The 27,015-nt window shown below is 43.5% G+C and overlaps 4 protein-coding genes across 14 annotated transcripts in view; 1 reads left to right on the top strand and 3 right to left on the bottom strand.

The window, feature by feature from the left end:
* Window positions 1-7,216, bottom strand: part of UBE4B (ubiquitination factor E4B) — a 33,481-nt gene extending 26,265 nt beyond the window's left edge. Inside the window, exons 1-2 of one of the 6 annotated variants that reach the window (XM_050982328.1) lie at window positions 7,019-7,216; window positions 187-373 (exon numbers count right to left, since the gene is read on the bottom strand). In XM_050982328.1, the coding sequence (XP_050838285.1) occupies window positions 187-373; window positions 7,019-7,042 (211 nt within the window). In that variant the 5' untranslated portion in view covers window positions 7,043-7,216. Of the gene's footprint in view, window positions 1-186; window positions 374-1,841; window positions 1,957-7,018 lie in introns of those variants that run through there. The other 5 variants (XM_050982329.1, XM_009095519.4, XM_009095520.4 and 2 more) reach the window with 5 other exon arrangements.
* Window positions 7,217-9,851: 2,635 nt separating this feature from the next.
* On the bottom strand, window positions 9,852-11,627 carry RBP7 (retinol binding protein 7). The gene is made up of 4 exons (XM_009095521.4): window positions 11,470-11,627; window positions 10,772-10,950; window positions 10,420-10,521; window positions 9,852-10,102 (listed from the first exon to the last, which is right to left on the bottom strand). Exons 1-4 carry the CDS (start codon window positions 11,582-11,584, stop codon window positions 10,052-10,054), a joined length of 447 nt encoding a protein of 148 aa, XP_009093769.2. The 5' UTR covers window positions 11,585-11,627; the 3' UTR covers window positions 9,852-10,051.
* A 540-nt stretch (window positions 11,628-12,167) lies between these two features.
* Window positions 12,168-18,542, bottom strand: NMNAT1 (nicotinamide nucleotide adenylyltransferase 1). 5 transcript variants are annotated; one of them, XM_030231873.2, is made up of 6 exons: window positions 18,227-18,542; window positions 17,491-17,626; window positions 15,719-15,893; window positions 15,081-15,264; window positions 14,770-14,915; window positions 12,168-14,394 (listed from the first exon to the last, which is right to left on the bottom strand). In XM_030231873.2, the coding sequence occupies exons 3-6, from the start codon at window positions 15,840-15,842 to the stop codon at window positions 13,976-13,978; spliced, it is 873 nt and encodes a 290-aa protein (XP_030087733.1). In that variant the 5' UTR covers window positions 15,843-15,893; window positions 17,491-17,626; window positions 18,227-18,542; the 3' UTR covers window positions 12,168-13,975. The 5 variants fall into 5 exon arrangements, with proteins under 5 accessions (XP_030087733.1, XP_030087731.1, XP_050838419.1 ...); XM_030231871.2 differs by lacking the exon at window positions 18,227-18,542 and adding an exon at window positions 17,860-17,973; XM_050982462.1 differs by lacking the exon at window positions 18,227-18,542 and adding an exon at window positions 17,828-17,855.
* LZIC (leucine zipper and CTNNBIP1 domain containing) lies at window positions 17,690-23,859 on the top strand. 2 transcript variants are annotated; one of them, XM_009095524.4, is made up of 7 exons: window positions 17,690-17,791; window positions 18,549-18,690; window positions 19,425-19,560; window positions 20,033-20,131; window positions 20,586-20,681; window positions 22,439-22,520; window positions 23,457-23,859. In XM_009095524.4, exons 2-7 carry the CDS (start codon window positions 18,590-18,592, stop codon window positions 23,513-23,515), a joined length of 573 nt encoding a protein of 190 aa, XP_009093772.1. In that variant the 5' UTR covers window positions 17,690-17,791; window positions 18,549-18,589; the 3' UTR covers window positions 23,516-23,859. The 2 variants fall into 2 exon arrangements, with proteins under 2 accessions (XP_009093772.1, XP_009093771.1); XM_009095523.4 differs by lacking the exon at window positions 17,690-17,791 and adding an exon at window positions 17,917-18,002.
* The last annotated feature ends 3,156 nt before the right edge of the window (window positions 23,860-27,015 follow it).

The raw sequence follows: 27,015 nt of genomic DNA, 5'->3' as shown, positions 1-27,015 counted from the left end.
ATGGAAAACCATTTATTACTTGGGAGATTAAACCAAAAAGTACCTTCCTTCACCATTTTGCAACGTTTGTTTCTGAAAATGACTTTCAGTAAGAGCAGGAGCAGCAGCAGCGCAGGTTGCACAGTGAGGAGCTGAGTAAGGAAGGTGCACAGACACACGATGAGCACCCAGGAGCTGCCAGCCTACCTGATGCCCCGATGGGAGAGGTAGCTGGGGTCATGCTGTGCACATTGAGGCCCAGGCTGTGCGAGGGCCCCGGCGCTGGGGCTGCGCCCGGCGGCCCCGGCGGGGTCTCTCTCTGCGGGGACGTCAGCGGGGTGGTGGGCTGGGACGAGGAGCCTCCTGCCAGCCGCGCCAGGCGCCTCCGCCGGATCTGCAGGGAGAGGAGCGAGTGAACCGCTGCCAGGAGAGGAGCGAGTGAACCCCTCTGTCAGAGAGAGGAGCCCAGTGAACCCCCCTGCCAGGGAGAGGAGCCCAGTGAGCCCCCCTGCCAGGGAGAGGAGCCCAGTGAGCCCCCCTGTCAGAGAGAGGAGCCCAGTGAGCCCCTCTGTCAGAGAGAGGAGCCCAGTGAGCCCCTCTGTCAGAGAGAGGAGCCCAGTGAGCCCCTCTGTCAGAGAGAGGAGCCCAGTGAGCCCCTCTGTCAGAGAGAGGAGCCCAGTGAACCCCTCTGTCAGAGAGAGGAGCCCAGTGAACCCCCCTGCCAGGGAGAGGAGCCTAGTGAACCCCCCTGCCAGGGAGAGGAGCCCAGTGAGCCCCCCTGTCAGAGAGAGGAGCCCAGTGAGCCCCTCTGTCAGAGAGAGGAGCCCAGTGAGCCCCTCTGTCAGAGAGAGGAGCCCAGTGAACCCCCCTGCCAGGGAGAGGAGCCCAGTGAGCCCCCCTGTCAGAGAGAGGAGCCCAGTGAGCCCCCCTGTCAGAGAGAGGAGCCCAGTGAGCCCCTCTGTCAGAGAGAGGAGCCCAGTGAGCCCCTCTGTCAGAGAGAGGAGCCCACTGAACCCCTCTGTCAGAGAGAGGAGCCCAGTGAGCCCCTCTGTCAGAGAGAGGAGCCCAGTGAGCCCCTCTGTCAGAGAGAGGAGCCCAGTGAGCCCCTCTGTCAGAGAGAGGAGCCCAGTGAGCCCCTCTGTCAGAGAGAGGAGCCCAGTGAGCCCCTCTGTCAGAGAGAGGAGCCCAGTGAGCCCCTCTGTCAGAGAGAGGAGCCCAGTGAGCCCCCCTGTCAGAGAGAGGAGCCCAGTGAACCCCCCTGCCAGGGAGAGGAGCCCAGTGAGCCCCCCTGTCAGAGAGAGGAGCCCAGTGAGCCCCTCTGTCAGAGAGAGGAGCCCAGTGAACCCCCCTGCCAGGGAGAGGAGCCCAGTGAGCCCCCCTGTCAGAGAGAGGAGCCCAGTGAGCCCCTCTGTCAGAGAGAGGAGCCCAGTGAGCCCCCCTGTCAGAGAGAGGAGCCCAGTGAGCCCCTCTGTCAGAGAGAGGAGCCCAGTGAGCCCCCCTGTCAGAGAGAGGAGCCCAGTGAGCCCCTCTGTCAGAGAAAGGAGCCCAGTGAGCCCCTCTGTCAGAGAAAGGAGCCCAGTGAGCCCCTCTGTCAGAGAGAGGAGCCCAGTGAGCCCCTCTGTCAGAGAAAGGAGCCCAGTGAGCCCCTCTGTCAGGGAGAGGAGCCCAGTGAGCCCCCCTGTCAGGGAGAGGAGCCCAGTGAGCCCCTCTGTCAGGGAGAGGAGCCCACTGAACCCCCCTGTCAGAGAGAGGAGCCCAGTGAGCCCCTCTGTCAGAGAAAGGAGCCCAGTGAGCCCCTCTGTCAGGGAGAGGAGCCCACTGAACCCCCCTGCCTCCTGCCAAGGCAAACACTGCAGCCTTACCTAAAGCCTGCTCAGTGGAGCTGGGCTGGCTGCCCTTCCACTGTTCTGTGTTACAGCCCACAGTACCCTCCGTGTTCAAACTTTAAGCACGTGTTTGCTGCCTTGGAAAACCATTTGCACTGGGAACGCTGTGTTTGTCCCTCGAGGGGTTGTGCAAGACCAGTTTAACGTTTACTGCTCAGCAGTTTCAAAACCTGCAATACTCCTCCCCATTTACTTTGGCATTTGACAAACCACGTTGATGTGATAAAAGGGACAACATGAATGTGACCTTTGCTTTAACTTCACACCACATGATACCAACACACCCACGCTAAAGAAGGTCCAGTTGAAAATTATTCAAGACCAACACTGTCCAAATTAATCCAAAACAGAACTGCAACACCAAAAATATGCATCCTGTGTGCTGGACAGAAGCACCTTGACAAGTAAAGACAGAGTAAAAAACATCCTCTTATCACCTAGAGGCATTCCATCACAAAGAATTTTAAAAACAGGTTTTTTGCATGTTCCTTTTAAGACAGAGAAGCATCTGCCTTCAAAACCCAACTACTAATAACAGAAAACTGTTACTAATCTGCTTATTAAAACTGGTATGTGATCACACAACACTAATACTATACATGAGAAATATGAAACTAGATTTATATGCTTTAAGCTTCACACAAACAAAAATCAGAAAATAAATTATTTATTATCACAGGCTGCCTCACAGGATCTGTGCCCAAAGCTTACATCTTTGGCTTGAAATAGGCCCAAAATAAAAGCGCATCCGAGGATGTCAGCTCCCTGCAAAAATCAGCAATTCCTGTTATTCTCTTTGTATTATGACACTCAAGCATTGCACACAACTTAAAAAGTTTTCATTTCTGCTCATAGTCCTAAAGAACTGCCAGGCAACTGAAGGAGTGAACAAAAGATTTGCGTCAAGTCAGTGTCTACACTACATTGCTGTATCATTTAATGGCCTGTGAAACCTACTCCAACAGGAAGAAGAACAGATCAAATTAAATCAGACTTCAAAAACTGTGGGAAAACAGTGTCTGGAACTACATCTCCCTCCACGACAGGTGTCACCACACAAACATGGAAGGCAGCTAAATTTTTTTTAAGACTCAAAAAAATAGCTATGAATAGAATCTCTAATCCTTCCTCCTTGTCAAGCAAAATAGGGGACCTTAATGCAACAATAAATTGTTCAGCTTTGCCTTTAAGTAAAAGTAATACATATTAGGGTCTCCCCCTTCTTCATTTGTACCTCACATTTCAATTTTTCAGTTTTTCATCTAAGTGCTTATCTGAAAAAACTCCAGAACTACCTCAGCCCTCAAAGGTATAACTGAGAAAATGTCAGCTAAATGTCCCCATATCTGAATCCAAAATAAGTGTTCACAGCTCACAAACAACAAATGCACACACAAACACTCCATATATGCACCAGTGTCTGAAGGAGAAAGATGCTTTCTTTTTCTTGCTTTTTATACAATTAATGTGATATGGAACTCTTCCATAACTGTTCACATTAATGCTTGCTAGCTAGCTTGAAATCAGATGTAAGGAAGGAGATATGTGAGGAGAAAAAGGCAGAGATGATAACCAATACATTTATTACTTAATTCACAAGTATAGTCCAATTGATTACTCAAACAAGGTCCCCCCTTCATCCTCTCACAGTGTCAGGCAGATAACTGAGGACACTAGTGGCACTTGGCATTCCTTCCCTTCCCTCGCTAGGCAAGATCCATGCCCAAGCTACAGCAAATCCACCTGCAGTCAGCACTGCTGAAACAGGAGGACACCCAGACAAATCTTCTGCCTTGTATTTGTCACTCTCAGTCCATCAAGCACCCGCCTTTCTTAGGGACCAGTCCCCCAGACTGCAACCTGCCCTGCAAAATACTCTGAAAAGGGCCTAGAACAAGAAATCTGCTCAGACACTGGGCTGCTTTGAGCAAAGAGATTGCAATAAAAACTAATACAATATTTTTCCCTGCCTCTTTAAGGATGATGGGTAAATTACAATCGCCTTCCTCACTGCTGAACAAAGTAATGTTAAAATATAAACAAACTGAGTATTTTTACCACTGACAGCTTCAGCTTTCACAACTGAGGGTACACGGAGCACATGTTGAAGGACCAGATCTGGTTCTTGAATACCTCAAGCTGTCATATTCCTCCAGGTTTATATAAAATTATTACAGGAATCTGAATTTGATCTGAAGACTAGGAAGTTTTAAGTAAGAGACAAAAGAGGAGAAATACTATGCTAAAAAGGCCAAGTACAGGCCAAGTTTGAAAAGATGGCATAAAATTGGTGGACACATTCTCTCCAGTTTATTCCCTGTATCTTCAGGCTGAACAGCAGGGAGAGGAGGGGAGATGGCCACAGCTGGGGACTCAGAAGACACAGTTTGTTTGCACAAGACAAGGGACAGTTGAGACCCCTGCACACAAATCCCTCCTCAGAAGCGTGGGAGTTCCCTCCAATAACCTGTTCCCATTCCAGACTGAATGACTCCCCAAATTACCACCCAGCAGCACAAAGCTGGGGGTCTCAAATAATGTTTTAGGGAAGTTTGGGGCATTTGAATAATCCCCAACCCTTGATTTCAGATCTGAGCCGGTGACACACGACAAAGCTGTAATGTGTCATTATGTTACCTAATAGTGACAAGGTTTTCTGTCCGAACTATTACATGGGCATTGCTTGCTCCACAGACCATCTTCCCTGCAGAGCACAGCTCCAGAACACACCGTTTAAAAGCCTAATTAAAAAAACCCTAATTGGCTGAATGGGAAAAGCACATTGCTTTTTAACTAGTACAGTATAGTACAGTTTTTGCTGGACACATTACACCTATAAATAGCAGTTTTCACAAATACGTTTTTGATCTAAATGGACTTCTTAAAAGCTGTTAGCTGCATGCACCACAACAAAAAATGTAAAAAGAGCACCCTGCTAAAGATGATTGACTGGTAATTCAATGTGGCACCAGGTAATAAAGATACAACCAGGAAGACTAGTCCCTCAGACCCACACATTCCCAGTCAAAAAAAAAAAAAAGTATCAGTATCTGCTAGCGTAGCAACTGCTTAGTTAGACTGTAAAGAAACTCCCTATTCAACCATAATGTAGAAGAGTTCCAAATTTGTACAATAAAGGGTAATTTGAATTGATAGCTTTATTTTTCTTGTATTTGTTAGAGCATGTTAAACTGGTTTAAAAAATGCTTCATTTTTCTGGTCACAGTGGTCATGTCCTCAGAAAATGCTACTCAAAAATCACGTACATGTTGGAAGATGACAAACTCACATCATTCTTTCCCACTTTATGCCACATTTAGCTGGAAAATAACTTCTTGAAACTAACATATACAAATGATCAATTGTGTATCTCCTCTTTTTAAGCTGCAGCCCGTTAGTGTTATATTTAATTATGGCTTGATAACAGAAGATAACCTTATCTGTAAGAGCCTTGCAATTAAATTTCCGTTAAGTATTTTTTCACCTTCAGTCATCGCCTGAAAAAAAGTCCGAATCTGAAGAAGTCACATAATGTAAATTTCAGAAGGTTATTTTTCAATATAGTCTCATCCAGGCCCACCATGCCAAGTAACTGCAAAGTGGAGATGTGGAGGAAAATTAAAATCAACTTGGCTCTGACTTTTCAGTGAGCAATCTATTAATAACAAGAAGTGACACAGTGACTCCATTAAAATGATACAAGATTGTCACAAGCAATCACCTAAAAGACCATTTGGTTTAGTCCTTGCTGAACTGGACAAGAAGGACGTGGAAAAGTCACTTGACAAACATTTGGCCAAAAAAGGTGGATGAGTCCTCGCTGGAGAACTCCTTTCCTGCAGCCTCAGATCCATGATGCAGTGGTTTTGATGATGTCAGTAATGTGCTGAGGCAGTGACACAAACAAGCCTACATAGGTTAAATAATCCTGAAATTAATCATAAAACAGCTCAGGATCAGGGCAGTTTAACAAGGAGAAGGGCTGCATGTAAACAAAGCACTCATGAAGTACACCTGTAAAAGTGGAGATCCCTTCTCACAGCAGACTTACACCGCCAGTGTCCCATCCCACTCCTCCCAGCACGGAACTGCTCTCCTTTTCTCAGTGCTTCCACAGAGTATGAGGACCTTCATCAAGTAAACAGCACAAAGCATTTTCTCCTAGACCATGATGCAACACAGCAGGATTGCTGAATCGTGACAGACAGCATCATCAAAAACATCCCAACTTTTTGGAATACAAATCTGAGTGACAACAGCAGCCACCCTGCCCTACAATGCCACTATAAGATATGGGCAGAATAAAAATAACTTCTTTTAATCCTCCCTGGAATATAAGTACAGCACTGGGCCTGTATTGCAGCAGGTCCAGTACAATACATTTTGATTTCAGGATTACACAGGTTCAGTGGGAAACTCCCTGGATCCTAATATAATAACCCAAATAATTAATTTGAAAATCCTCTAATATATGGGCAAAGCTTAAGACCTTATTCTATATTAAAAAACAAGGGAAGCAGCATCCATTAAAAGAAAGAAACAAGGAATAGTTCACCTTATTCTATGTGAATAGAATATATACATTATAGATGTTTGCCAACTACAGCATAACACTAGAATTCTTCAGTGAAAGATGAAGAGCTTGAATAAATAAAGAAAAATCAAAGGAAACAGTGGAAAATTGACAAGCCTGATTCAAGCTTCTTCAAGAAGAAATGATACTAAATATAAGACCATGAACACACCCATTTTGCTTCTTAGCAAAGAGTCTAAGGAAGCAAAATTTCGAGTGTTTTACTGTGTTAAAAGGTTGGGTGTTTAAAATCACACACAAAGAACACGTAAACGCCTAGAATCGACACAGAGAGGGAACACGGTGCAGACAAAGGCTACCTAGCAGATGGAAGCAGAGAATAAACAATTAACCAGGAGAGCAGCAACCCAACCCCGTGGCCGAGCCGGGGGGTCGCGGGTCAGGGACAGCTCGGGGACAGGAGGAAGGGGAAAAACACCGAGCACAGACACGGGGCGAAAGCAGAGCTCTTCAGGACGGTTCCTTGCCCACCCTCGGGCCCGAGCCGGGCCCAGCACAGCCCGGCGCCCCCTCCCCGCGGGCCCACCCGCCCCCTCAGGCCCCGGCCCCGCGCACTCACCTCGTCCGCGCTCAGCTCCTCCATCGCCTTCCTCTTAATGGTGCCCGGAGGAGGGGCGCGTTCCTCCGCCCCGCCGCGGGGCCGCTCCGAGGCAGCGCTCTCCTGCCGCCGCTGCCCCCCGGGCCGCCTCACAAGGGCATCTCCGGGGCGACCGCGCCGCGCCTCGCCCGCCGGCAGCACCGCCGCCCCCGGCCCGCTCCCCACCGCCCACCCGCGCCTCAGCTGCCGCCGCGGCCGAGGGGAAGCTGCCCTCCCGGTGCCCCCGCGCCCCTCAGAGCTCCCGACCCCGGCCCCCGCCCGCCCGCGGCCGCTGCCCCGCGCAGAGATTATTCATCAAAACAACAGGGCGGCGGCGGCCATCTTGGGGATCACGTGACCCCCGCGGGGGCGGAGCACGCCGGGGCCGCGCGCGCGCCTCGCCGGCCAATGGCAGCGGACCAAGGGGCGGGAGGGGCGGGGCCTGGGCGGGGCCCGGGGCTCGTGAGGGGCCGCGGTTCGTGAGGGGCCCGGGGAGGCGGGAACGGGAGCAGGGCCCGGAACAAGGCCCGGAACGGGGACAGCTGGCGCTCAGGGGCGCCGCGACCCCAGGGAGGGTCCGGCTGCTGAAGCCTTCCCTCTCGAATGGGCCCATGAATATTAACCCCTGCTCAGTGACGGGTGATTGAGAATTCACAGGCTCTAAATCTAATTATTGCGAGCTGAGTAACATACCAAGGGAAAAACAAGATGCCAAGGCCCCAGTGAGCGCTTGGTCTCGGCCTTTTCTAAGTAGTTTGAACATGAAGTATTTCTTTTTCCTCATTACAAACCTTTCAGCGCCTAATTCCCTCATTATACCACAAAATACTATATTTCTGGAAGATATTAATATTTTCCCTCACACTCGAAGGGAAACTCAGCCAGAGAAAAAAACAGCCAGATTATATGTAAGTACATAGGAGGCTCACCCCCACCTCATCTTCTTTGAGTTATAATTCACGTAGATGAAAGAGAAAAGGATATTTTAAAGTTGTTCTTTTGGCAAAGGATAAACGAATTGAGGGTTGCATCAGCAAGTTTTTAGCCCAGGATAAACAGTCACTGATAATATGACCAGAACAACGAGCCCTGCATGGGGCAGTGTGATTTGAGTCAGCAAGGGAAAGAATCCTGTGAAAGCTGGATGTTCTTAAGATGGAACTAAACTGATCCATATCAGCTATTAGGACCTGTTTTCATACACTCTGCAAATAATTATATAGCAGTAGAATTGATCCATTTTTTAAATGCAGAGAGGAGGCAGGCTACCTGGCCTTATGTTTTCACATACATCTTTAATGTACTTTATTGATCTAAATTTTTTTTGAACAAAATATTTTGATGGCTTAACCAGAGTGCTCAGAAAGGAAACCAATACTTGGATCATAATATATATTGCCAGTCTTTTTATAGAATAGAGGTGCATTGTTACCTTTGATTTTTAGATTACACTTCATTTTGTGTTTATCTCCTTGGGATTTTTTTTTTAAAGATAATTGAAGTGGTCTGAAACACCTTTGAATAAAGCCCTTCAAGTGCTTCTCTGGGGAGTTCTGTTCTCGTCCTTCAAGGTCATTACTGCCTTTCTGTATTGCCTCTCCCAGCGGTTTTGCTGGAGAGCGCAGCTTGGAAGCCGTTTGAGAGTATCTGGTGTTTAACCCCTGAGCCCTCGGCGCTGAGAACCTGCCCGGCTCCCTGAAGGAGCAGCACGCTGCAGAGGCGCCATCCGGTGGCGCAGAAAACTCTGCCTGATGCTGCATTTTGTAACGGATGTGAGCGGGGCTGCTGTAGTGATTTCTACTAACATAACCCCCTAACAGCATTTTTCTTTTCAAGCGAACGAAACCACTCAGTTCCAGAAGGAAGACGCTGTCAGGATCCACAGCATAAACACCAGGCATTTTACTGCTGGGCCCCACATTTCCCTAACTGTGTAAAGGCTATTAGTCCTTTTCTTTTTATTTTGGAAACCAGCTTAAATTTACACCAGTCTAGTAGGTAGGGGAGAGCGTCCATCTAACCAAGATCCCTCCATGCTTCAACAGATTTTTGTCTGAATCTGACGGTAGCTGTAAGCATTTTGAACGGATAAGAAGTATCAGAAAAGTGGTGCTACATGTTTCAAAATGTCAGGGACTATTTTTTTCATATGAAGTAATTAAGTTACTAAGCTTAAGCTACAGTTTTTCAAGAATATGCAAGGAAGAATATGCAGCAACTCATTTAATTTGTAACTACCTTGTTTATCAGACAACTAACGTGTTCACACAAGAAAAACTTTTCTATGCAATACTGCACACAGTCATAAAGAAAAACATTTAATCTAATTAGCAGTTGTATGCAAACAAAGCTGTGCTAAAGCAGCACTATTTTCCCTCTGTATATATGCTTACAGAGTTCAATTATTTTGCAGACTGGAATCTTCGTGGATCACTCAGACCCATCTTCACGGTTCTGGGATTTGACCACAGGTTTGTTTCCTCTGGTGAGCTCAACTTAATTATTTTTGAGAACAAAGCAGCTCTGGCACAATATGGCACCTCACACTACAGCGTGAAAGACAAGCAGGTAAAGCAGTAGTCTACACCTTAAAGAGAAGCATTTTAAAAAATAAATCCATACCTTTTGTTGTTGGCTTCATTATTTATCTTCCCTTCTCTATCAGCACCCCATCCCCCCTGTTTTGTTTGCCTCTTAGAATTGGGAGGTTTTCTCCTTTTAATTGACTTTTGATTACCTAGAGACCCAGGCTCATCACTTATATTTTGGGTTGGTTTCTTTTTTTCCTCCAAAAACATATTCAAAAACAAGGTACTTAGGATTAGTTTGAGGCATTTATTAGCAAAAATCAGATCTTTAACACTGGCAACAGAAGACTTATTTCCTGAGCCAGAAACTTCAGACCATTCAGGTTAATAGGTACAGGAGTGAGTTCTTGTCCGTAGAGCCCTCACTGGACACGAGGCTCCTGCTCAGAGCTGTCCCTGCAGGCAGGACCCAGCACATCACACAGACTCAAGCTCTCTTGAAGACCTGTCTACAGACTTGATTCTCACAACGAAGCTCCTACCAAAAAAAAACCAAAACCAAACAAACAGAAAACCCAAGAGTATAGATATCGATAGCAATCAAAGGAACTGCTTCCAAAATTGAACACAGATCCTTTACCACCACCCTAGCCATGCTAATAACTTACACTTAACATTCAAATTTAACTACATGTGACAGTGAAACAATGAAGCTGTTTCAAAGCAGAATGTGCTCCCTCCCAAGGTACCATCCTTTACACATCCTACAGAGCTAGAAGATGCACACCATGACCACATTATAAATCTAATTTTCACCATACAGAGATATAATTAGTAGAAATCTGAAGTCAATACCAGGTGGAGGTCATCCCCTTCGAGCCAGTGAGTCCAGCCCCTGTTCTTCTTCTCACCAGTCTGGACACAGACGAGTTTGTCATTTTCCCAGGTAACAAGACTCTATAGAACAGAGAACAAAAAGGTGTTTCTGCATGTCTGTCTCAGTTCTGCAAGATACTTGCAGAAAATGTGCATTTTCCTGGATAAAAGAGGATCTAGATATTACCCCTGAGTGAAAGTGACACTCCTCTGTAACTCAGGCTCCTACTGCTGTCTTGCACTACAAATATTCTTGAAACAATTTCAGCTCAAGTATCTGGATGGATCACGGCATCTTAATTTTGCCCCAGCCTCATATATTCCTTCTTACCTTGCATTTTCTGTTATCCAAGCCTTTATTATCTTCCTCAAACTCTTCTCCAACTTTGAATTCAAGCAAATAATCTCTGAATGAGCTAGTGGTATGGACATGGAATGAATCACCATCCTGTTTGATCACTTTCTGAGGCTTCAGCATTTTTGCTATTTTGCGTGTTGCAAAGTCAATACCTTGGACAGAAGGCAAAAACATCAGAGTTGTATTTATCACCGGCCATTCTGGCAGCCAGGAATTAACCTTTATTACTACCAGAAGCATTTCTTACAGCAGTTTGACCCTACTGCTACACAGCATTTTGTTGTTTTATTGGAACCTTTTGTTTTGTTTAAAGTTGCATGTTACACAAAGCTGTCCTCTTGTACTTTTTACTCTTTAAAAACCAGTTTATCCAGTTGTTGTACAATTCCTACGCAGCATTTCCAGGACTTTCAGACAGAATCCTCCTGGAGACAGTTGGCTTCCCCCACAGAGACACCCAAACTTGGTTTCAGTCTTTACCCCCTACTTACCCATAAGAGTTGAATGCCTTTTCTCATCCTTTGTCAGAGGAAAGGCAATGAAAGAATTAACAAGGCTCTCTTAAAGGCATTCTATACCTTAAATAGGGTGAAATGAAGGGCAGTCCTTAAAATTCAACAAGACCCTTAAGCGAGAAGGGAGGAAGGACAGAAGCAGGTATTTTCACCTACCTAAGGCCACCATATAACCTTCGAAGTTGTCATTGCTGACAAGGTTCCAGGTTCCGCTGAAATCCACAGGCATTGCCAGACAGTTGAAGGAAGATCCAGTCAAAAATGCAAGCATAGTTTTCTAGCTAGGCCTTTTATAGGGCAGCCTGTGGGTGGGATTGCATCCCAGGACCTTTCTGCTGGAGGGGAAGGGTGCTACTGCTGAGCCAGTGGGTGAGAGGGTATTTGTAGAATGGCTTCAGCTGTGCTGGAGGGAAAAGTTCACCGTGTCTGAAACCTCCGTGTGGAGCAAATGTTAACAGCTCAAGAGCCACAGTGCAAGCCAAAAACTGGTTTAAACCATTTTGTTCATCTTGTGTACTTTAGAGGGACTGATTTTGTCATTACTAAGATTTCCTGCAAGTTTATTAGATTGGTGCTTTATGATCTGAAATCCAGAATATCTGTTGAAAAGGTGATGTACCCCTGTAGAGACAGGCTGTACTTCAACAGACACAGACTGACTGTCAAACTGTGGATTGTATTATATCAACAAATTTTAAAGCAATGCCTATGGCACAGAGATAAGAACTATATCATGTTGGTTTATGTCTGGAGTGAGTAGTAAACAGAATTCAAAAAGTAATCTAGCGTATATAGGAAATTTAGCTCCTGCCTTTGCTTTCTGTTCTTGACACATAAAGGAAAGATGATACAGGAACTGTTCCCACTGATGCTTTATTAGATGCTACATGTTTTGGCAGAACACAGGCAGCAGAGTGCATGACACAGCAGATAAGCTTCAGTGTTGGACTTCACCTTCAGCAAAGAAGTGACAAAAATCCCTGATGACCCAGCAATGTGTTTTGAAAGTGAATAAAAAATGCTGAACTTTGAAGAGAAAGGACTTAGAGAATTTGAAGTGAGGAAATAAGTGATTTAGAGGTGAGGAAACACACCTATACCTACTACATTTATTTATTTACTGACTTGTGTTAGGCTGAATAAGAAGGACAATATTTTGCAGAGAAGTTTCCCCAAAGTTTAGCTCAATTTTTGGAGCTGGCAGTTTGATCCATATGACTCACAGAATCATGCGAGTAGGAACTCAGGACGTCAAAGCTTCTTTCCTGTTTGCAGCTGGATATTGTTCTCTAACCTACACAAAACCAGGAATGACACTGAGAAATGAAAATTACTCTTTCCTCTTCACTCAAATAGTAACATTTCACCCACAATTTGGTGTTCTGAGGTTATGGTAGTAAAGCACTGTTGCAATACCACTGAGTCTTGCAAGCAAATAGAAGTCAGTACTTGGTAAATTCTGTGCCAAAGTCCAGATATAACATTTCAATTTAAGTTATGCAGATAGTCTGGGGTGTGGTCCTTCTTTCTGTAAGTCAGTACTTGAACCTCACACAAAGACCTCCAAAGAGTTGATTCATGAGAAGTGGCTTGCAAACCTTGGCATTCTTAATAAGGCACATAATACAAACAAAAATGAGATGGCAGCAAATAAAAGGAGGTAGAATCTATCGCCACAACAGTCACAGTGCCTCTCTAGGTTATGTTCACATAATATAGACAATACACTGTTAGATTCAAAACCTGATTTCTAGAAAAGAAAAATATTTCACTTATGATCAGTATTGATATCCTACCATTTTCTCTCTAGTAACAGAAAACAATTCTGGCTATATATAATTATATTCAACTTATGGCTCATAAGTAAAAGAAACTTTATTATTTGAAATCAATGTATTATTTGTAATAAAGGGACAAGTGTCTCAGAATCAGTGCAGTGACACTATTATTAATTTCTATCTATTAAATCAATGGCTTTAAACCAGTTCCTGAGGTAGGTTTGTCCTTCCATCAGAAACAATACTGAGATTAACATTACAGCCCTGGAAACATGAATGGAAAAGTAAAGTACAAGACATTTCTGGAAGCAAACTGCATGACAGCAAACAAGCAGCTGCATATCTCAAAGGCAAGCAGCTCAAAGCATGCTATACCTAGCACCACTTCAGCCAGCAGGAAATTCTTCCCTTCCAGGATAGAGCTAAATCATTTTTTGAGGTGAACCACATGTTGACAATTGAAAGAAAATTTTACAGAGATTTACTGTAAGTAAATGGTACATCTTGAAACCAGATAACTTTGTTAAGACACTGTCCGTTATTAAAAATATTTGTGTTATTGTTTTATAAATAGCAGAGCAGTTTGAGTTAAAACTAACCAGAACATTTTCATTTGTTTTGCTTATACGTTTGCAATTTTCATACACCGATGTGAATTCTTATACTCACTTCAGTGCACTGGGACAAAACATTAAAATGTGAAAATCTTATTCCTGGACTTGAAGAAGGTTGTGTAGGTCCAATCACTGAGTGCACCAAGCCCCATTACTGACTACAGATGTAGGGAATTACCCCTCTATTTACCTTAGGAAAACCCCCAACCAGCCCCTAGAAAACACACTTTCCTGTACCGAAATGTAGTTTTTTTCACAGCAGACAGTAAGTCAGTTGTTCAGAGCCTGTGAGCTCCTGGGCTCGCTGGCATGTTTCTGTAAGGGAGCCAGGACTAGCCCCGCATTCCTGTCCTCGCTCTCGGCACTGTACAGCCTGTTCTTCTCGATGTACGTCCGCACCACGTCAGGCACCAGGTACCGAATGCTCTGCCCCCTCCGCAAGGCTCTCCGGATCTTGGTGGAGGAAATATCATTTGTGATCCATTCTTCCACAAGGTGAATGTTATTCTTATGTCTCCACAAAATATCCGATTCGTAGATGAATTTCTGAACGTTGTTTCCGGCCCTACTGATACACACAAGGCCGTGTTTTTCCACAATTTCAGTGATGTCCTCCAACTTCCACAGATTGGGGACTCCAAAAGATTCCAGCATGTCACTTCCACAAAGCAGTTTAACCTGTGGGACACCTTCAAGAGAAAATTAAATGAGAAATGGGGCTTGGTTTGGGGCTTGGCAGATTTTAGCAAACTTGACAGGGACATTTAATTTTTTGGCTCCCTGTCTCTCTGTATCTTTGGTTAATATGAGACAATGGAATGAAATTTTAAAAAAAGATTCAGAGTATATAATTTATAATTAGTAGCCATAATACAGGATTTTTCTGAATAAAGGTTATGGTAGTCCCTTTATTAAAGGGATCTAATGCCTTATGCTGTGGAATCTAAGGGAATAAAGTTACTGAATGACATCAGAACCAAGAGCTACCATAATAGTTACTCATTGGTGCAATTCTCTTGAAATAATAAGGATCATTAATCATCTAATTTTCAAACAGACTTAACTTTTTACAACTGGACTCTGATTTTTCTTTTTAATGGGCTCATGCCTGTTTTGTTCCTGTTTTCTCTTCCGTCCCAGCTTTGTTATGGGTACAGCATCCTGCAGACTATTAGTGACATCGGCAGATAAAAGCTTTTGATGATGATACCTGCAAAACAGATGTATTTTAGGTATTTTAAAGACAGGAAAAAATTGGAATAGTATGGCCTACCAAAGAACCTCTTTCTGCATTTATCCCAACTTGTTAGAGTTAACACCGTTCTTAATCCTTCTGTAGGTTTATGAGACTTTTTAGAGGTTGGCTGAAGAATACCTTAAAACCTTGAGTGTTTCCAACCACTCGCTCTGGCAGCTTTCCCAATCATCAACTTCCACCCAATCTGAGTTTTTTGTAGCCAGTTTTGCCATAGTCACTCTGTGATTGGCACTGATCAGACCTTTCTTCTTATAGGCATCACCCACCGGTGAAATGATGCCTTTGATTACTTTGTATTTTCCTGTGGAAAAAAACACATCACACAAGAACATGAGAAGTGGTTGAGCAGATGTTACTTCCCCTGCATTGTATTTAACCTGTGACATAACCATTATGCAGTGCAATGGCAGCTGATAGCCAGCCCTGTGGAAAAATACAGGACACCCCTGCACTGCCAGGGCAGCACAATGAAGGAGTTAGTAAGATGTATTAGAAAGATATATATTTCTATAAACTATAAACCCTGTGCTTTAGCTCATTAAAATCAGCAATGAATAACACATTTATGAGCTCTCTCATAATGGTCTACGTGGTTTTGTACAAGACATAAACACATATCAGCTTCAATATCTAATTAGCTTTTGCAAAAATATCTGTCACTGTCAAACAAGCATTCATAAACACAAAATATTCACCTTAACATTTAAGTGTCTGGTTATCAAAGCTATTCTGAATGATATAAATAACCATCCTACCTGTTTCATGGAAGTAGTCTTTAGCCAGCTCAAAGAGCCTCAGGTGCATGTTGGTGATGGGATTGAAGGACCCACAGGCCAGCAGCACCACTTCAGTCTTCCTGTCAGGATCTTCCATGGCCATTGCTCACAGCCACGGAGCCAAGTGGACAATGTTGGTGCCAGGTACCAGCCACTACAAGAATTGGGATAAGAAAGAGTTATTGATACTTACTTGTGCTACCAATAAGCAGAAGATAAAATTTCATGCTGTATTTTTCTTCCATCAACCTGGCCTGTGACTATTCATGTGACACTTCTTTGGCCAATTTCTAAGAGACTAAAATATGAAATCACTGCAAAGAGGCTTCTTGCCCAGAGAGGACGGCATACTGCCCACTCTGAAGAGAAGCGGCTCATGCTTTTAAACTTCATGTGGAGAGATTATCTGTCCTGATTGCAGGACAAACTTTATTAGAACTTTGCACCATTTTAAGATGCCAGTGCCAATCAACTGCCAAGGGACATGTGGCATGTGGGCAGGGAACTTCCTTGTTAAGTAACTTCCTTCTAGTGCTTATAGGGAGAAATAGAACATCCTGTGACCATTCCTAGTCTTGCTACTCTAAACTGCAGTGACCCTTTCCAGCATGATCTATAAAACCAAGATTGTGTCACATATTATATTGTATTAAATTCTGGAGGAGAACAGTGTCAAGATTTCTTCATTTGGGATTTATTTACATTTTCTGAAATATAACATGTAAAGGGGGTAATTTATATCATTCAGTGAGATATGTGGGAAGAGAGTGCTATGGACTAAACATGAGAAAAGTCAGTCTGCTTGATGTTGCAGGAAGTGTTAGGTGTACCAGTGGAAAAGGTGAGATAAGAATAGTAAATTACAGAAGTTTAGCAAAAGCTGCAATTAAATACTGGGGTTTTTCCCCTTTTCAAAAATACCACAGTTCTGTTCCACTTCTGAGCTTTAGTTTCAGAAAGCAGCTTAATAATTGCTGAAAATAAGGAAATCTCACTATTTATCATTCAATTTCTCCTCACACCTCACACACCTTTTTCTTCTGTATTCTTTCCTCAGAATATTCTGGCTTGCCAAGATGTTTTCCCACATCTGGCCTAACAAAGGAGAACTGCAATGGGCTGTTGCTGCTTGCGAGATGTCTGAGACATCCTGAGGAGCACAGAATTGTCTGCCATTGTTTCTACAGCAACACCACCACCTGGAAAAATCCCACTAGGTCACCCTCACATTGAGTCTCCCTTACAGAGAGGCTGAGGGATGTTCACAGCAGCCACAGCGCTGAGACACCATCACAGCCAAACCTTGTAACAGCGACTGTGTCCTAACATCAAACAGCCCGCGGATAAAAGCAACTCTTGCAAGTTCATATTTTGTAAGTGATAGTACTTTTCTGTGCTTTCAATAGTTCCACAAACTTTTAAAATATTCTTCATTACTGCAGAGTAGCTCAGCAGTGGAACGGCTGGTGGTACTTGAAATGCAGCCTTCACATGGCTAGGAGAGTTACTATGGGAACAGGGAGGAGAGGAATTAGACTGTCTTTGTAATGCACAAATCTTACTTTCAACAGAGTGACACATACTGCAAAACTGAAAAAGGTTGATTTTTTTCCTTAAAAAAAAAAGTGCAAAAAAAGAAAATTTTAAGATAGAAATATAGTGTGCCTTTTTGGGAGTTATTCAAGTGTCCCTTTTCATGCTCCTAAATTTACAGTTTACTGAAACAGGCAATCATTGCCTCATAAACTCACCTTGCACTAAAAGACACCAAAATATGCCTACAGCAGGTCTTGGGATGGCTCTGGAGCCCAGCCTGCCAGTCACCTTCCGGGGATAAGCAAGTAAGGATGCTTTGCTCAATCTCATTTATGTTTCAGAGGCAAATATCTGTGAAATGTGTTTATATATCGGTATATATAGAGAGAATATCAGCATGATGTGGGCGTCGCTGGACGCTTCACTGACACCCTCCGCAGCTCTCCGCCCCCGCGGGCCTGCACGGGGGTCCGGTCCTCGCCCAGCGAGCAACCCCGCCGCCGCTGCCCATCCCCGGTGAGCCCCGCTCAGCCCCGCGCTGTGCCCGCTCACCCCCGTTCCCTGTCCCCGCTGTCCCCGCTCACCCCCGTTCCCTGTCCCCGCAGTCCCCGCGCTGTGCCCTCGGCCGGGCCCGCGGGGCCGCTCGCGCTCATTGGCCCGGGCGCGGCGGAAGCGGCGCCGCAGGACCGGGATGAGCCCGCCCTGTCGCGGCCTGCCCGGCTGAGGGGTGAGGGGGCCGGGGCCAGGCGGGCGGAGGGGGAAGAGCGGGGCTGGAGCCTGGCCGGGGAACGGGCAGGCGGGCCCCGGGTAGCGCCCGAGTTCCGCCCGCCCCTCCCGCAGGCCGCGCGCCCCGGCCCGGAGCGAGGGCCGCGTTCCCTCAGGGCGGCTGCGGGGCCGGAACGGCCGCTGGCCATCCCGGGGAGCGCTGCTTCTCCCCGCTGCCTCGCACACCTGCACCCCGGCTGTCTCCTGAACAGCCTTCCAGGGGCCCTTGAAGAGTCGAAGCTATTGTGTCATATAGCGGGGCCTCTGTATTTCAGTAATTGCTGCTTGATTGTATGCGCTGGGGCTGTTGGAGTTCCCTGGTGAACCGCCTCTCGCTGTGAAGAGAATTCTGTGCACGCAGCCTGGCATTTCTGTATTTCCATTGCAAGGATCGTCGGGTGGTGTTATTAAACATTCCGTCAGCAAGATATTGCATAATTTTAATATTTAGAGTGTTTTAAATAGTTTTAAGTTATTGATACAAAAAATAAAATGTACTTTCTCTTAGGAGTGTAATGTAAAAACAACATTTTCATGTGAAAATAGAAAATGGCTTCAAGAGGAACAACAGAGACCAGTAAACTAAAACAAAACTTGGAGGAGCAATTAGACAGATTAATGCAGCAACTTCAAGATCTGGAAGAATGCAGGTAATACAAATAGTTATAGCTTTGGGGGCTCTTTTGGTTTATCTTATAATTATAGATGTCTGGGAGTGGGGTTGCATTGCTTACTTTTTAGTTTGTCTAATTCTTCATGTGATTTTGTATTTGTGTTCTGTGGGTTGATACAATTTGAGACAGTGAATTATCAAGAAGGCTGAGCTTTTATCTGTTTTAGTAGTTGCATTTAAGCACTCTGCATTTAGATGCTTTCTGACTCTAGTTCTGACTTGTCCTAGCAGTTCGTATCTTTTCCAAGAACAGTTAGAACTGCTGAGGGGTGGTGGTGCTGGTCTGGGAATTGGGCAAGGTTTAGACAGCAGGATCAATTGTTCCTAAGTGGATGGCTTTGGGTGAGGAGATAGGCTTCTCAGATAATCTCATTCACTGCAGCTTTGGGCAAGACAATCTCACCACATAATTTTGTTGAGATCCAAAAATACTTCTAAATACTGCTGCAGGTGTGGGGTATCTTGTTTATTATTAGGGGTTTTTTATTAGCAGTGAGTGTAGAACCGTGCTGGTAGCTGGGAGGGGTGCAAACCCAAGCAATGCATGAGCTGGACAGGAGCTGAGAGGGCCAGAACAGAGCAGGCTGCAGAGGTGGGAACTCAGTGCTGCCTGGGGAAGCAAGCTCCGTGCTGTGGCCCAAGGCCCTGTGCCCCATGGGATGGCTGAGGTTGGATCCTGTGGTTCAATGTATCTTCTTGGGTCCTCCCTAGAGAGGAGCTGGATGCAGATGAGTACGAAGAGACCAAAAAAGAAACTCTTGAGCAGCTGAGTGAGTTCAATGACTCCCTGAAGAAGATTATGTCTGGAGATATGACTTTGGTGGATGAGCTCAGTGGCATGCAACTGGTAAGGATGATGTGTTGCTAAAAAACTTCTGCCTGGAGTTGATGAAATAGCAAATAGGTACAAGTGATTCACTAGAATTCTTATGTGAAATATAGATTTATGTAACTAATGTATTTCCTAATTTAATGCACTTGTATATGTAAAAAACTTGGATAGGTGTCTTTGTTTGAAAAGGAAAAAAACCCATTGATGAATTACAACCTTAACATTGTAGGAGATTAAGACCTGGACAGTAATGGAAAATTTCACAGCTCTTTCTCAGTCTAGATACATTAATTAGAGTATTCTTTAAGCCCTCCATAAAGGTATTTTTTTATAAATTTCACTTCCATGGTTATGAAAAAAGATGAGCTCTGTGTATAAGATGATGCAGAAGATACTAGTGATGCTTTCCAGACCTCATGAATCTCGTCCTGCTGCTGTAGTTTGTGATTCCTGCTAGTCTTGGTCATTCTTGCTCTTCTCCTTGCAGGCAATACAAGCAGCCATCAGCCAAGCATTTAAAACTCCAGAAGTGATTAGAATGTTTGCAAAGAAGCAGCCAAGGCAATTGAGGACAAGGCTGGCAGAGGTGAAGGCTTCTGTTTTACTGCAAAAGTTCTTTATTTGAGGCAGACTGATTCAAGTGTGTAATGATTGCAAGGAAAGCACTGAGTGTGCTGGAAAACTTGGTCATAAAGTCCAAAAGAGATGGAGAAGTTCTCTTTCAGTATTTGTTCAGTCTTAAATGTTTATTGAGGTAATGGGGGCAACCATGTGTATTTCTTGAGTGATCTTCTATCTTCCTGCTTCAAAGCAAAAATGGGATTAAAAGAGTGAACTGAGGAGGTTGCAAATAGAAAGTCTGTGATTGTACTGAGGGCTGGAGAGTGCACTTGATGTTTCAGAGATCTAAATTGAAGATCCAGACGATGTGGGTCCATTACTACTGATGATATTTTTAGGCTGTTGCATTTCTCATGCTGTTGTGTTGGGTGAAATAATGGAAGCTTATATATTTTGACTTTTTCTCCCCTGGCGTGCAGATGGACAGAGACTTAATGGTTGGGAAGTTGCCACGAGACCTGTACACCCAACAGAAACTGGAAATTCTGACTGCCCTCAGAAAGCTTGGTGAGAAGGTAAGGGGTTGGTATGACAGTCAGTGAGTAGAGTTTCCCGCCTATTTAGGAGGAATTAGAAATAATTAAAATAAGAAATTACAATTTTATAAGCAAATGATAAAATGCAGCTTGCTGTGACATTACATAAATGTCCTTCCATTTTAATGCCAAACTTTCTGAAGCTGAACATGTATCAAATAGTTTGGTACCTTTCTATATGTCTGTTTCTACTTTTAAATACTTCTTTGGTGGGCTGTATGCATGAATCACACACCAGCTGGTACAAGGTGATGGTATTTATAAAAGCTACAAAACAAGTCTTTTACTGGCTTGCTACCACCAATTCATCAGAAACTATTCAAGACCTCTGACATGTATCCAGCTTCGCTTTTATAGTGTCAATTGTGCCTACCCCGGGGTAGGAGAAAAAGAAATTGGAGAGATGAGTGATAAACATTGTTGCCCCAGTGATCCATCAGCGACAGAAAAAGCCCTGGGTTTGCCACCAGAGGGAGGAAGAGAAGTTACTTCTCTTTGTGGATGGTATATGAAGAAAATGGGTTGCTGTGTATCTCTGTACTTCAGCTTTTTTAGGAAATGAAGGAATGTCATGGAAAAGATCAAGTGCAGTACTTAAAGGAGCTGCAATCCAAGTAGTTTCCAAAGCAAAGGCTTTCCCAGTATTTTATTGCTTGAGTGTCAGAGGAAAAAAAATGTTTTGCAAATATGTAAAAGCTACTTAAGGTTGTGAACTGAATGCATGAAGCTATCTAATCCTCTTGGAATGAGTTCCTTGGACCACAGCATCAAGCCACTTCACCACGCTCTGACCTATCCTCTTAATCGTTTCAAATGATCAGTAGCCTGCTGCACAGAGGGCTTGCTAGGACAGTAGTCTCACATCTGTTCTGGATGTGAACAATGACAGCAAATGCTGCATGTTTGTCTGCACAACATTGCAAAATGTTAAGTAGCTGTATGCTTGCAAACAAAGCCAGCAAAGGCAGGTAAGTAATATGTTTTCCTTCATTTCAACATCATCCTGAATATCTGTACCTGATTTGTATATTTCTAATAAATAAACTGACACAAACACTGTGAAGAGTTTGACACACATGCTTTGCTGTAATAAAGATGTGTATCTGAGGCTAATTAAATGACTTTTAACTTAGCATATCTGAACCTTCCAAATGTAGGTTACTGCTTCATTATTGTAAATATTTTATGGGCATCTGTCACAAGGCATCAGAGCACATACATAAAAGTAAAATATACATGGGGAAATGTCACTTTAAAGGAAGAGAACCATTTCTAGGTCATTGGCTCTTAACATGGTCAAAACTGGCAATGACTGCTTTTTTTTTTTTTTTGGCTTTCCTCAGTAGATGATAGGAAGTAAGCTTAGATCTTAGTTCTTTACTGTACTGACCATGTGACAAAAAAGTTATTGACACCTTGGCATAGTTCAGGTACAGGTACAGTGTGACCTTTTAATAAAAAATGATCACTATAAATCAACTCGAAACTTGCATGTGCAGGCATGTCTGACACTGCCCATGCTGTCCTGCCACGGCTGGCAGGAGCCAGGGAGGGAAGATTCAGTGCTAGGGGAAGAAGCTTCTGTTTTTTTTAGGTTTCAGTATAACACTGGCACTCAAAAGCTGCAAATGGACAATTGCTGTAACCTGTCCTAGCTCATGTAGATGCACAAGTAGATGGTGGGAACATGCACAGTTAAGGTATCAGCTTCACAGTTGTGGCTTTTTTTGATTTAGCTCACTGGTGATGATGAGATGTTCTTGTCAACAAATGCTGGTACAGCCCTGAGCCAATTTGAGAGAGTGTCCACTGACCTTGGTAAGTTTTCATTCTCAGAACTTCTGATTCCTTTGCCCCATTGAACACTGATTAATAGATGTATGTCTGGTTCCCTTATGAAAGAGAATATATGAACAAGAGATTCATGCCATTAAATGTTAATATGTGTTTTATTAACAATGAAACTGTGATACACTATTATGAGGAAAAAGTAACACAACAAATAAATCCAATGCCAAACATCCATGAAATTCCAAGGGCGCCCATCATGCTGAAGGCTTGAATAGTCTGTCTCAAGCAGAGATGCTGCTCTTAGAATTAAATACAGATCTTTTTTGCATTAAAGACTCTCTTCAGGAGAGCTATGTCCTCTGCTTGATGCAGAGAATTTGGCAGTTTTTGGCACATTGTCAAAATACAGCTTTAAACCACTCTTCCTGCCATGACTGTCGTAACTGATTGTGTCAACAGGATCAAGAGTTGAGTTACAAAAGGCATTCAATAAGCACACAGTTCATTGTAGTGGTAGTAGTTAAAACTGGGATGAAAGAGCTATGAATGGCAGGGACGTGCCAGACTAGCTCAGGGTACAAATAAACTGTCTGGGTGCCCTACCTCTCAGCTCTGCTCTCCCTGGAAGTGTAAGCAAGGTGAGAACCCTCTCTTCAAGGGGGACTTTGGCAGTGACTCTGTGGGGGGAGGTGTTACCAACACCATTCCAGCTACAAACACAAAGCACAGCTCTACAGGAGAAGCTGGGGGAAAGGGAGCTCCATCCCAGCTAGGCCCAGGAGGACATGGCTGCTCTAGACCTGGCAAGCCTGTGTGGGTTTTTTTTTAATTAGCTCAATGTTCAAGTTTTCACAATGTAGGTTTGATTTCTTCAGATCTCAAATGTTTTGCTTGATTTAAATTGTATATAAGGTAATTCACAATTTCCACTAATACTTACTGAAAATGCTTTTTCCCCCTCAGGATCAGGAGACAAAGTCTTTGCTCTTGCAAGTGTTGAAGTAGAAAAGGCAAAACAATGAAGAGGTTCGTGAGGCTTGTGTCTCCAGTTATCAGCAGCATTGGATTTTGGTCATACTACGTTTGGTTTTTCTATTTCTTACATGTTGAAAAAAAAGCAAAGCAAAACAAAAAACCCAAGCTCTAAATCTCTTGGGTCCTTAACTAGAAGATACGAAGTAAACAGCCTTAAGTGCACTTTGGGACCTTGGTGTCTGTACCCTTTAAGTAATACAAGCTCTGAGGCTGAACACTAAGTGGAACTCTAGAACAAAAGCATGGTATGACTGTCTTTCGAAAGAGCCAGTTGTTTTGAACTCTTCTGAATGTGTATTTCTCTAACTATTAAAACTTAATCTTTTTTGCATGTGGTTGTAGCAAGCAGATCTTTTTATGAAGTGGTCCTGATGATTTTTTTGGGTGATTCTTCACATTGTCTTAATTTTTGTCTGGACTCCCCACTAACTAATTTGTGCTAGGAAAGCATTGAAGCTTTGGAAAATGGATGTAGTTTATTGAAATGCCATCTTTCTACAAACTGTTTGCAGAAGACCCAAAGTGAGCCTGGATGCTGATCACTGGCCCTCGGCTGCTTGTTTGCCGTGCACATGAATGAGCACTTTGTGTCCCAGCCCTGCCTGAGGACAATGGCAGCCCTGTGGGGAGCTTCTGGAGTCATTTAACCTTGTGGATTGAAAGGACAGGAATTGATAGGACATGGCAATGAGATGCTCTTCCTTCACCTCTGGTGTATAACTGCACGCTGCTGTTATTTCAGAGGGGGCATGAAATAGCTTGCAAGTGGAAACAAGTTTTAAAAGGGGGGGAAAAGCTCCCGTTATGTGATTAGTGCAAGTGTTGTTCAGTCTCTGTGGTGGTGTTATGGAAAGGGAGGGTCTGTGTCTCCACTGGATCCTGAATAAACTTGGCTTAGGAGGATTTGAAATCTCATGTAGTTGAATTTTTAGCTCAGTGACTAAGTGGGTAGCATTGACTATAAACAGGAAATTAACGTGGTCAGTCAGGGCATAAATACCCTATAAATTGGCAAGTTTGTCTAATTGTAAACTGGGACTGGAGTAGACTAGGAAATGTGTTTCTAGACTGTATTTTGCTTTAACAGATAGACTTTTGACATCTATCATTTAAGAAATGAAAGGATACATGATAGAGATAGAACTTTTATCAGTGAAAAACAAATTATGCTTTCTCCCTGTTATTAGAAAGCCTTTATTGAGGAGGGGTCTTTTGTCCATTCCAGCAGAACTATTCTCTGTCTGGGACAGCATTGTGTTCTCTGACAAAGGCTGATTGCAGCTTCATAGCTGAGAGCAGCTTATTAAAAGGCGTTATTAGACGCTGAAATTATGGGAAGCAAAACAGTCAGTGGGGACTGGAGCTGCCTTCTTTTCCTTTCTGCTCATTACTGGTGCTAAGGAACTCTCTCCCCATACACCCCCAGCCTGATTGCAGCATTATTATGTAAATTAAATCTCTCAGCACTCACAAAAAGTTTACAGTACAATGACATGGAAATCTTTTTCCTAGTCATTTGAGAGGTGTAAGTTTCCAGGAGAAACTTTTTTAAATTGGTTTGTAAATATTTCAGGATTTTTGCAAATACCTGTACTGCGGGCAGTTGTAACATTCCAATTAAATTGATCCTTGAGGAATGTCTTTCCAATGTCTGCTGCTTCTGCTTTTGGAAGGATCTCTGGTGGTTTAGATGGACAAAGATGAGACTGAGTCGGTACCAGTATTGCAAGATTCAGTGTGTTGGGTCAGACTTCTCTTCTCAGAAGCTGTGAGGGGTCAGAAATCAGAGCTGTGAGGGGTCAGAAATCACATTTATAGTCAGAATGCCCTGACCATAAATGTGATTTAACAAGCAAGCTGCTGCTGATGTGAAGCTATTCATGTGTTGACCCTCACAGACAGTTAAGTAACCTCTTGAAATAGTTAGATTGATTTGAAGCATAGTAAGTTAATTGGTGTGTTGTGCTAAATACTTTGCTAAATAATCCTGGGATGTACCTCCACCACCATCTCAAATGTTTCTGCAGGGGCTGGATAAAAAAGTCCGTAATCTATTTATTATAATAATGATTTCCTCAAATAAAAACTGATAATAAAAGAGCAATTGCTAAATGAAAGCATGGGTTTGTGTTTAACAAACAACCTTGTGATGTGTGAGTTCCATCCCCAGTTCCATGTTGGACCTGGGCAGATCACTCATTCTGTACACATCTTTCTTTCCTGGAGTAAAATACAGATTATGATCCTTAAATATCGAGTGCTGTGAAGTTGTTATTGATCATACATTGCTTTGAAGATTAAAAGTGCTTTGTTTTTTGTTTATCATTTTACTTCTGAAATAAGAACTGTAAAGTACAGTAGCTTTAAACACATCAGCAAAGTTCCCAGAGTCCTTTTTTTGGGTGTATATAACCTTTTTTTAATCTTCTTTCTCTATAGAATGCATTCAGTGATTGTACTGATCTGAAGGAAAAAGTGTTAGAAAATTGAAGCTTCAAATATTCTGTCTCTCTTTCTTCTATCTTTGTCTCCTTGTGTTATTTCCCTTCTTTGATCTTGAATGGAAAAGTAGCAAGTTACCTTAGTGTTGAAGAAAAAAATACAAGATTTCTTAAGAGATCCCTTAGTTTCTCATGCTACTTTGCCTGTAAAAGTCAAATTCATTTTGATGGAGATCTCTGTGTAAATGCCCCCCTATGGCCAGGCAGTTCAGGCTGTATCACTGGTGGCTGAAATGGGCTGCATGGTTTTGATGGATTTGAATTATCAGGCTAAGTCTGACATATAAAATATTAACAAAAGAAAAAGAGATTCCAAACTAAAAACAAGTCCTTCATTGGGTACCACACATATCTTGGAGAGAAAGAGTTTTCATTATTGTTGTGTGTGGTTGAATCGTGGGTAATGAAAGCAGGGATTGTGTGTGCAGATGCTGCTGGAAGCCCTTAATGAGAGGGGGATGCCAACAAGTACAGAGGGACTTGGAGGGTGGAAGCAGCTGTGCTGTGAAGGAATCCTAAATGAATTTCAGAGCTGATTAAGAAAGAACTGGAGATCAGGAACGATGGGGTGAATTGAGAGAATTTTTCTTAAGCAGGGATTCGGAAAAAGGTTTCCTGAAGTTTTGGCTTACTAGAATAAACAGCAGCCTCATTAAAGAGATTAGAAACTATTGAAAAGAAAAATCCATTTAATCGGACAGATTTCTGTAAAATAATATCAAGTCTTTATACAATATTTGTAAAAATGTTAGACTTAACCTTTAGATAATTAAACTTCTAACACTCCCTTGCTGAGGGTTAGGTCAAGCAGCGTGATGATTGGAAGTAACAGATTTGATCACATGCAGTTCTACATTCTGTTTGCTTTGGGAGGCTCTGTGCATTCCCATGAGACATGAACAATATTTTACTCTATCTCTTGCAGACCTAGCATAGTTGAGAGGCCTCTTGAGCATCCATCATGTCTTATGATGATACAAGTGACT

This window comes from Serinus canaria, chromosome 21 (assembly GCF_022539315.1).
Source record: "Serinus canaria isolate serCan28SL12 chromosome 21, serCan2020, whole genome shotgun sequence".
In the NCBI taxonomy this organism is placed as follows: domain Eukaryota; kingdom Metazoa; phylum Chordata; class Aves; order Passeriformes; family Fringillidae; genus Serinus; species Serinus canaria.
The sequence above is the reverse complement of the archived record's forward strand: the minus strand, read 5'-3'. Positions and strand labels throughout refer to the sequence as shown.